Genomic DNA, 10,451 nt, shown 5'->3' with positions numbered 1-10,451 from the left:
CAATTATTCATTTGGTTTTAAATTTATATTTCCAAAGTACCTCCTATTTGTCAACTTGTTTCAGAAATAAACTCACATCTTAAACAAATACTTCTTACTTACCCATGCCAAGAAACAGAACTCTTCAAAATCTACAGAGCTTCTTTCCAATACAAACTGAGAAACAAACTCTTAAATGCTGAGCAGAGTTTTATTGCCCTTGCTGATTTTAAAACACATTTTCATTTGTGTATGCTTTTATAATTCACTTCTTTTCTTACCTTCACACAAACTGTTGTGGATTCTTTTTGCATTTGATTATAAGTGCTAGTATTCTAAAAGCATTTTTCTAGTCTACTGTAAACTTCACACTTAAACGTGCGAGCTCTGAATACTGGAAGCAGTTTTTGTTTTTACATTGGATTACCTTGCTGAAGAGAACTCTAATAAATGTAACCAAAACATACTACAGCTCCCTTTCATAATATTCAATTAACCAATTTGTCCCAGTATCTAATTGCCTAAGAAATGCAAATCTGTACTTTCTTTTGCATTAGACAAAATTGACTGGACGGTTTAGTTATTCAGTGGCCTAATTTTAAAAAGTACTTTTCCCCTGGAATGTTTTAGCACTGCCTCCTTCCCAAAACACTCATTAACTTGCAAGGAAACATGCTATATACATATAGGTGAGCATATTCATATGTGTGTATATGCGTGTGCATCTTGAATTTTTGGCAATAACTATTTACATTGGAATACATAATATCATTTCTTCTACTGCAATGAGAACTGGGTATTTTATCAATTTTTTTAAAGATTAGGTAAAAAAATCTGCTTCGCATTTTCTCTTTAGAACAGCAAAACCTTAGTTCAGATATAAATGATTGATTTTAAAAACATGCAGGAGTGAAGAGTAACAAAACAAACTATGTTCTCTAGTCCTGTATTCAAATGTGCTTTAGAAATAGTACATAAATACAGGGTAATTTCCCCCATTTTTCTACCTGCTAAAGAAGCCAAACAAGCTGCCTTTTTAGGCAGACACAAGACAATCAGAAATAAGATCATTTAAATTACGATGCTATCAATAGTAAAGATTGTTATCCAGGTGGCTAATGCAGAAATCTTCATACTCTTTTGTTTACACTGTTACAAACATCAGGTCAATCATAGGTCTGCTTTCATAATACAATACTTACATAATACAATTTAAAGGCAGGGTTTTAACTTGTACCCAAAGTTATTAAAATCATGACATGCCTTCTCAAAAATAGCGAGAAGAGTAGATGACTGATTGTCTTCACTTCAGTTTTTACCAGGTTTACAGTTTTCAAAGTGTTTGGGTCACAACTGGTTCAAATTATTTGGGTCACAAACTATCTAGCTTATATTGTGGTCTATATCCTAAACTACGGAAATTCAGATCTAAAAGCTACCATGCCAGCTCATTGATCCACTAACCCCCTTGAAAAACAAAGTAAACAAATAAAAACAAACCCAAACAAGCACTCAAACCAAAAATACAGTACCAACCCTCAGAATGCTAACAGCCTCCTCACTGCCTCGAACTGCACAGAAGAAACAGGTCAGTGATCAAGAACTAATATCTAATCAATACAAGTTTTACTTTCAGATGGCAAATAGGCAAAGTGGCAGTGTGACACATATTACCCTGCAAAATGAAGAACTGAAGCATGAACAGATCAATCTACTTAATAACATGAAACGCACAGGCTAGCTATGAATCTTGCAAACTAACAAACTGTATCAGATGAATGTTTCTAGCCCTGGACTCCCGGTCTGGCGTGTGTAGACGTAGACACAAGCCATATTTGATCATATTTAGTAATCTCTAAAGGAAACCAAAGTGAACTGATACAGAGAAAACATTTTTCTCTACAACAGATGCCCAAGCCCTAATTGTTTTTTAATACCAACTAAACCTTGTACAGGTGTTTAGAAACTGACCAACAGAGGGCAAACAATTAAGTAGATAAATGACTAACTTAGAAGAACCAGTAGAATATTAACAAAGCATGTTTTTTCAACCTACTAGCTCATGTAGCTTTACTGTGAATTGGAAATTGGATTTATGTTCTCTAACCTCTACACTTCCTGCAAATATCCTGCAATTCTCCAAATGATATGTATGTTAAACATTCATTCTCGTCTCGTAACTACTGAGGTACCTTGGGGGACCTCAGAGAAGCAGCATTAACTTTAGAATAGCTGAAAATTTGACATTGTTTCCTATGAATTGCTCAATGTTTCCCAGACTGTAAAGATGGAAAAGTCATAAAGAGACTAAAATACTTTGATAATGTTTGATATTTTCTCTGCAGTTAGAATTGTTAAGTCTTTTCAATATTAGAGAAACTGCTAAGGTTTCAATGACATTACTGTGGTTGAGTCTAACAGCAGTGATGAATGTTTAAGCTGCAAGATACTCAATGCCAAGCAGAAGAAAATAAAGAGTCATAATGGCTGAGATACCCCTACCTCCAAAACCTCACTGGAGAAATACCAGTTTTGACACAGCTACGACTTGGATAAAAAAACTCTGAAGAAAAGTCACAAGTTGTTAACTGGATACCTCATATCCTATCAATTTACAGACAAGTAGCGTATGATCTGCAACATATTTATACTTTTTGTCATTTGTTCTGAAAATAAATTAAAAAACCACCAGATGCTCTCAAGTTATTTTCAGACTTACAGCATACTTGTACATGCTCTTTCTATTCCAAACATTCAACTGTAATATACACTCGCCATTGAAGAGCTTGAAGACATAAACACACCTGGGTGCAAACTCATGGTTTTAGCTTGCTTCTGAGTAGAGAAAATAAAAGTATTTAAAATATACAGGGTCCTAATCACTAAGATAATTCAGGAACCCCAAATTCTTTTAATGAAATGTACCTATAATAATAGCAAAAACAGTAATGAGCAGTAATATAAGACACCTATTCTTAACTTGCCTTTGTCAATGATTATACCTTTACTAGCTTAAGGGCTTTCCACAGCTTGTGGAGCTCTGGATAGCCAGAATATTTCAGCAAAAAGGTTAATTACTCCATGAAAATGGCATTTAATTAGTTTTCCATCACAGAACATATCAAACAGTTAAAGCAATCATTCCACTGTCAGAACAGCAGGAACTCTTCTTCCTTCCAACACTTGTGATGCATCACACTAAAAATAAACACAAAGATCCCAAAATCTAAATAAACGTAAAAATGTACTTTCTTTCACAAAGCAAGTTGTGAGGACCCAGACACAGATGTAAATGGAAAAGTCAAAAAAGTCAAATGTGCTGAGATCTCTTTAAAAGTTACAGACATTTAGGAACATAACATGTTCCTATCTCCATCTTCTGATACTCCTGCAAAGAAAACAAAAACATTGCTAGTGCAATAGCTCCCACATATGTATCTGAGCGTCTATAACCTTACAGTACAGTAGTACTACCAAACCACCAGAACTCTCAGACATTACATTTTATGCCATAACATCTTAAGAGCCTTTCTACACATTCAGAAAGATTATACTGACCAAAACCTTTGGTAATTAATCCTTAGCTTAAAAATTAACATTTTAAAGAAAACATACCACTCAATACAATTTATTATTCCAAGAAAACAGAAAAAGGAAAAAAAAAAGATATTTAATCACAGTATCAAATTTTCCTTTCAGTTTATCAGGCAGGAAAAGGTAGGTGCTTTAGTGAAAGTGTCATTATAGGGAGAGTAGTAGCAGTCCCATCTTTAAAAAACCAGTACCACCACAGTGCATGGGGGCATACTGGAATCAATTTGGCACTTGTTATAAAAAATGTTATACTCGGCAAAATAGCAGAGGGAAAGCCAATTTTCAGTATCTAAGTCATCATCTTCCACATGAATTTGACTACATAATCCACACTTTTTAACACCTCCTTGATCTGACTAATGCAGTTTGTTCACCTCCTGAGAAGGCTCTGCAGCCTTAGAAAGCACAAGCTGATTCAAACTGAGCTGGTTTCCCTGAAGAAGTCTGATAAGAAATCCCATATTCTAGGACTATGTCCTTCTACACCATGATATCCTACTGCAGTAATGAATCCACTGAACAGCAGAGTTCCTCGTAATGGCAGAAACTGGGACACTGCACAGAAGCCTGTCCCAGAACACAAATCGGACAGCCAGATGCAGTAAAGATGCCCCTTATCATTTTCACACTTAAAACTTCCCCACCTCTGTTTATACGCTATCCCTCCCCCATTTTATACTTTTTTACAGAAAAAGTATAAGCATTTTAAATTTGGGAATCAATCAGTAACAAGGAAAGTGACCAGTAAGCATATTCTTTAACAAACCAAAACAAAACCTCAAATCTTATAAAGCTATTTGTTTGGTTTGCCAGCAGATGAAAGACTGTTCCACTTGGCAGCTAAATCCAGCACATTTTGCTTTGTGTGGTCATTCCACTGAGAAGAGACAGCAGTCAGCTAGTCACTGGCAAACTGTTCCCCCACGTCATTTCCCCTATCAACACACAAATCAACTTTGCCACTGCAGGAGCCATTTTTTATCCAGCCAAAAAGTTATATAAGCAAAGATGCAAGAGGAAGATAAATGTACTGCAACATGGCAAAAGTAGAGGATGGCCCACAGCGGAAAAACTGATGAACTTCAGCAGTCCATTCATCTCTATCAGTTACATCTAGTCTTGTGGATACTATCTCCAGGTGTTCGCTTTACTTTTATTAAATTGGTTTTTACTAGGGAAAAACAAAAGGAAGATACACATATTTAAAACAAAACCCAACAACTCTGATGAACAAATAAGAAAACTCTAGAAGACAAGTAATAATTTTTAATGCTCTACAAAATTGGATTTTCCATTAAAATGCAACATAGCACATAACAGCCATGAATGCCTAGAATTCACAGAACCAACCCAATAAATGACAAGAAAACAGCTACTCATGGAAGTAGCAAAAGCCTCCTGGTCTTAAACTTTCCTGAAAGCTTGATGTGACAACAGCAACCTGTCACCTTTATTAAGGAAATATAAAATCATTGGCCCTGTTGAAAATCAGAGTTTCTCTTAGAAAGGAAACACACCAGGGAAATGCAGCTGAGGCTATTTTTTAACAGGAGGAAAGATGTGAAATATTTAAGATAATTTTCTACCATTTCATAAATCAGTCTAAAAATCTCAAGGCTGTCTCTAAAACAGTCTCTCAGCCTTGAAACCAATATGAGCTTCAAACTGTAATACCTGCAGAGACAACATCCAAATAAGCTTTTGACTACACAGAACAAGTACAGCTTGTATTTTTCAACTCTTGTAACAAAACATGTATCTGTAGACCTGAAGCTATTGGAAATGGATAGTGTTAGCAAAAAACTCCTCAAAAAGCACATTTTCAATATCTACATAGTAATTACTTAACCTTAGCCCTTATGTCACATTTTTCTGCTAGACTTTCTTAATTTGGAAAGCCAAACCTAACTATCATTAGTGCAGGCTGAGAAGTACTTTCAGTCCTCTTAAAAAAAAAATTCTATTTGATTTAACTGCTTGTTGTGAATGTATAACCTTATTTCCCAAAAGACTAAGTAAGGAATAAATTGTGATTATTTTAAATTCAGTGTGCAGAAGGGAAAAACAACCCACAACACCAAAACCCAAAAACAATCAAACAAGCATTCTTGTATTTGTTCTTTGTTTCACCTCTTATTTTTACTAAAAGCACCTGGTTTAAAATGTTTTGCTTTCTTTATTGCTAATGTATCCCTTATTTTAAACATATCTACTCTACACAGGTTAATTTTTACTGTTCTGCATTTTGCTATCTGTTTATATTTTAATCCAAATGGTTTTATGTTTTGCAATTAAAGACTCACAAAGGATTAAGATGGTTTCTTCAGAAAAAAAAAATATTATTTTTCCTTAAAAGAGGAGATATAATCACAAGAACAAATTTTTTTTTCACAGTTTAGCAAGCATTGGTGCCTCATCAATTACAGAATGATGTAATTTCAGGTTAAAACAGTGTTAGAAATGTGACTAAATAAAGCACAATAATGAAACCGCTATAAAATAAAATGTATTCTTTAAGAGTACATTTAAGATGGCTGTTTCTTCCCAGTTTCAAACAGAACAAGAACAAAGAAATGCCTCCCTGTTAACTCAGTGTAAGTGCATATGACCACTGTGATTCTTTAGCTCAACAAGGATCACAGCTTTTTTAACACTCCCTTCACATAGAAGAATTATGTGCTTACCTATTTATAAATTCTGACTTCTTTGAGCAATGAGAAGTAACATTTAAACCAAATTCTTTGTTAATTTCTTCATCCCAAACAGTGCATCTACATATCTAAAGCTGTAACATTCACTAAGAATTGGGTGATTATTATCTTGCAGCAAAAGATTAGATAGTGATTGCTGCTACCAGATTTACTGAAATACAACAATAAAAACAAAACCAGATAAAACTTGGTTTAAAGTAAAGTTAAGGCATGGTAAAGACAAAAGCACTCCCAAGAACAATCTGCTTTGGCATTTCTTCCTAGATTAGGAAATTCTTATTGAAAAAGCTGTAAAGTAGCAATTAAAAAAGCACTGCAAGTTCAAAAAATTGAGCATGGCTGCTACCTAAAAGACATGCCAAGTACCTTAACTATAATGTAGGTGTGCCTCAGTTTAGCTTATGACTACCAAAACAAACAGTACAAAGCTTTTAACTGTCTGGACAGACAGAGGGAGAGAGAGAGAGAGAGCTTTCCTCCCCTAGCTAGACTAAGCATGGTATTTAGCTTCTTCGTGGGACTTAGATACCCCAATTCATGTGTGACACTTCTCTCACTTGAAGATATCTATCATTTCTTGCATTACCTCACCTCGATGATGAAACAAGGGAATAAAACCAGAAAAATTAGTCAAGTTCTGTTTATATTTATTTGCCTCAGAGAAAACCAATGTCAATCAGGTGCTCGCACATAATAGCCTGTTTTCTTAAAGAAGCATTTCATGGAGACTTTTTAGATCAAATTATTTTTTCTGTAAAATGCACACAGAGAAAATTTTCCCTTTTGTGTCTTTTAATATGCAAGCCTAGCATAAAACCAAAATATTAATGAGAAAAGTTGAATTTTATTGTCATAAAATACTTAATTCTGGAATAACATTGAGATTGGAGATGTCCAGATCAAAGTAACTATAATGTGACAGGTAAGAAAAACTGCAGGCTGCTTATGAAAGATACAGAAAAAATTCTTAGTTTATTTACCTCTGCAAATCCATCTAAGCTAAAAAATTGCATTACTGAAAAGATATTCACTTGCACAGCAAGAAAACTCTTGAGCATAAGAATCCAAACTTTTTTCAAGGGCTTTGGGCAATTTTTATTAAGCTATAATTATTTCCCAAGTCTCTGAAAATGTTCTACTTTGCAGAGCTTAAGTGACTGCTAAATCAACATCCCACACACCACTTAAACCATGTTGACACTTGTTGCAAAATTTCTTTTCCATAAGTTAAAAATCAAACACAAGCTGAGTTTTTCCACAGGAGTTAGTAGTACTGTGAGAATCCTTCTCCTTTCCTTTGGTGAAAGGCTTAAAGTAATTTCACATGCATTAGCTCTCTGGCCAAAAAATGTGCACAAATACTTCTACTAACAAATCTACAGTACTACAATGTGCCTGTTCCCAAATGACTCAAGAGTCTCTCTTAAACTGATCTAAAGAGAAGAAAATAATCACTGATCTCAGTAATTATTCAGAAACAAGTAAACTGAAAGACTGATTTAAATCTACAACAATTACCTGCCAGATAATGAAAAGGCAAAAGCGCACAATACCTAAGGAAGCTAAATACCTAAACAGGATATTTTCTACCATCACTACAGTATTTAGTTCAGCATCTGAATAGAAGAAAAAAAGTGATAAACTTTTATCACCTCTAAAAAAGATGAGGAACTTTTGTAGAATTGTCTCTATTTGCAGTACTATGAATGGTTTCTCTTGTGGCCCGCCTTCACCTTTTAAAAAGTCTGTATCTTCTAGCAGTTTCATTTTTCAGATTTTAATAATGAAGCAGAAGTAATATGGAAAGAGGAGGCTTCTTACTGTTCACAAGTAAAACAGAAATAGATAGCATGGATTAAGCAGCAACATAAAATATTTACAAGCACCAGGACTCCTTGTTACATACTAGAATACAATTAAATAGCAGAATTCTCAAAATTTTCAGCTGCGTGATACTCTCTTGTATATCTGCACTGCAGATTTTGCATCTTCACTGGTGGAACAATAAAGGAATACAAGAACTAGAGTAGTGGAGACCTCAGTCAAGATTCTGTTGGATAACATCCCAAAATAAAGTACTTTCTATTTAAACAAGCATTTGAAAAATAACCAAACAAAGCTACTCTAAAGTATTTTATACACAGGGAAATCTTTGTCCTTGTAAGCTGTTCCAGAGAAAGAGACTTGTAGTGGATTCACCCTCTGAAATCTAATGTACTCTGCAACTGCAGAACAAGAGCACCGCTCAGTGGCACTATCAGAAAAAACAACACTGGTGAAGTCAGTTTTACATATTCACAGCATAGCGATAAAAAAGGAGTTTCCGGTGATTCTACTAAGACAAAAATTTTTCCCACTGTCACTAGTTGGAAAGTCATCCCTACTTCTACCTAAGAGATAGAAAATCCATAATTAACGTATCTGCAAATGCTGATCCTGCCAGTATCATAGCACGATTTATGACTTTACTTTTCTAGGGTTGTGCTTTTCTAAATGGCAAATAGATCCATATTTCTCATAGCAGAAATAAACAACGAGGAGTGCATTTAAAAAATAAAAAAACCCAAATACACAATACACGCATACGCTCTTTTCTAATCACACTAAATTTCTAGAACATGGATTAGTTCTTTGCAAAATGTGAAAATTTTCAGTACTCAAACACTACAGAATCTGTTTTGCTCAGATTAATGCATTACCTGGTAAATTAGTCTTCATTATATCAATGCCCACTTGAAGCTCAGGCTCAGCTGCAAGGACTGCATAATCTCCTTGATGAGAGATATTGAAGTTGTAATTCAAATTGATACCGAATACGGTATTGGCCAGGAAAGGTTTTCCTTTCGATGTCCTTTGCAAGTGTACTTCATTCCAAGGTATGCACATCTTTTCTGCGATTAATTTCCGCATCAGCAGGCGACCAGCCTATGAAATAAAATGGAAGTGATTCATACAGAACTATTATGCTATCTGCAAAATATCCGTGGTTGCTAGAAAATCACCTGCCTGAAAAATATGGCTTTATTACTGCTGATACAAAGTAAGGGTGTATTTTAGCTGAGTAATTTAAATTTCCTCTTTTTATAAAAGTCTGTGTCAACGAAGCAAGAGTTGAATTGAATAAATTTATTATCACTATTAGCACAGAGGCAACACAAGACCCAAAATCACAAAAATAATTGCCTTTCCTATCTTATTTACTTACTTAGGACACTTCATGGCACAAATAAATACTTTTTACACCACCCTGAACAGTAACAGTGTCTCAACAGCCTTCCTTTAGTACAGCCACTCTATTACTTCGGCGCTAAACAAAATATCACTGAGCAGCTGAAAGTGACGGGTAACTTCTTACAGACAAATCCCCACGTCTGTATTACTACCACACCGGGATGCGAGATTTAAAACCCGAATCGTGTAGAACAGCTTTATTCTCTTACACACTACACTGCTGTCTTACGTCCCAGGGCACGCTGATTTTGTCTCCTAACTTGACATCCCCAAACAGAACTTGTGAAGTCTTTCATAGTAACTACTGACAGCAGACTGCAAACATCTCTTTTTGCTCCTCGGCGAAGCAGAGCTGCACGCTTTACGCACCAAGCTTTACACTTTACGATGCATTTACTTCCCCGAAATGCCCTTGTAGAGCATTTTCCCACGAGGGAAAACATTTCCCACTTGGGCAATGCCCAGTCTGCAGAGAGGCAGCCGCGTCCCCGTGCCCCCATGTACCAAGGCGGCTTTGGCATCGCGGGCAAAGACAAACTGGCCGATGCGGTCCTTCTCCTCGGGCTGCACCAGCTGCGCAGCCAGCAGCCACTCCCGGCGGCGAGGGCGCCAGGCGCCGCAGGGGAAGGCCCAGCGCACGCTGCCCATGGCCCCGCACGGCCCCGGCCCGCGGCAGAGAAGCCCGGCCCGGCCAGCGCCGGCTGGACCCGCCTCTCGAACAGGGCGGGAGCCTATCGGCGTGCGGCAGGGACGGAAGGCCCCGCCCTCAAGGCACCAAGGCCAATCCGATACCACAGCACCCTATGAGTGACTGGCGAATGCGCCAGGTACCGGCCTATCAGGGGAAAGGCGGTGTCTGCGGCGGAGCTGCACCCGCGGTGCCGTCAGGGAGGAACCAGCTGGCGGAGATGGGTGGGCTTTGCCCGGGATTGACGG

At 36.8% G+C, this 10,451-nt stretch overlaps 1 protein-coding gene across 6 annotated transcripts in view; it reads right to left on the bottom strand.

Moving 5' to 3' along the window:
• Window positions 1–10,176, bottom strand: part of AASDHPPT (aminoadipate-semialdehyde dehydrogenase-phosphopantetheinyl transferase) — a 27,914-nt gene extending 17,738 nt beyond the window's left edge. For all 6 annotated transcript variants that reach the window (XR_003573078.1, XM_027900324.1, XM_027900346.1 and 3 more), the window contains exons 1-2: window positions 10,020–10,176; window positions 8,984–9,209 (exon numbers count right to left, since the gene is read on the bottom strand). Coding sequence is in view for 5 of the 6 variants with exons in the window: in XM_027900324.1 (XP_027756125.1) it covers window positions 8,984–9,209; window positions 10,020–10,163 (370 nt within the window). In the remaining variant the exon portion in view is untranslated. The remainder of the gene's footprint in view (window positions 1–8,983; window positions 9,210–10,019) is intronic.
• Window positions 10,177–10,451: the final 275 nt, after the last annotated feature.

This window comes from Empidonax traillii, unplaced genomic scaffold, assembly GCF_003031625.1.
Source record: "Empidonax traillii isolate 1590-97213 ecotype Southwest subspecies unplaced genomic scaffold, ASM303162v1 scaffold21:size2437335, whole genome shotgun sequence".
NCBI classification, from domain to species: domain Eukaryota; kingdom Metazoa; phylum Chordata; class Aves; order Passeriformes; family Tyrannidae; genus Empidonax; species Empidonax traillii.
The sequence above is the reverse complement of the archived record's forward strand: the minus strand, read 5'-3'. Positions and strand labels throughout refer to the sequence as shown.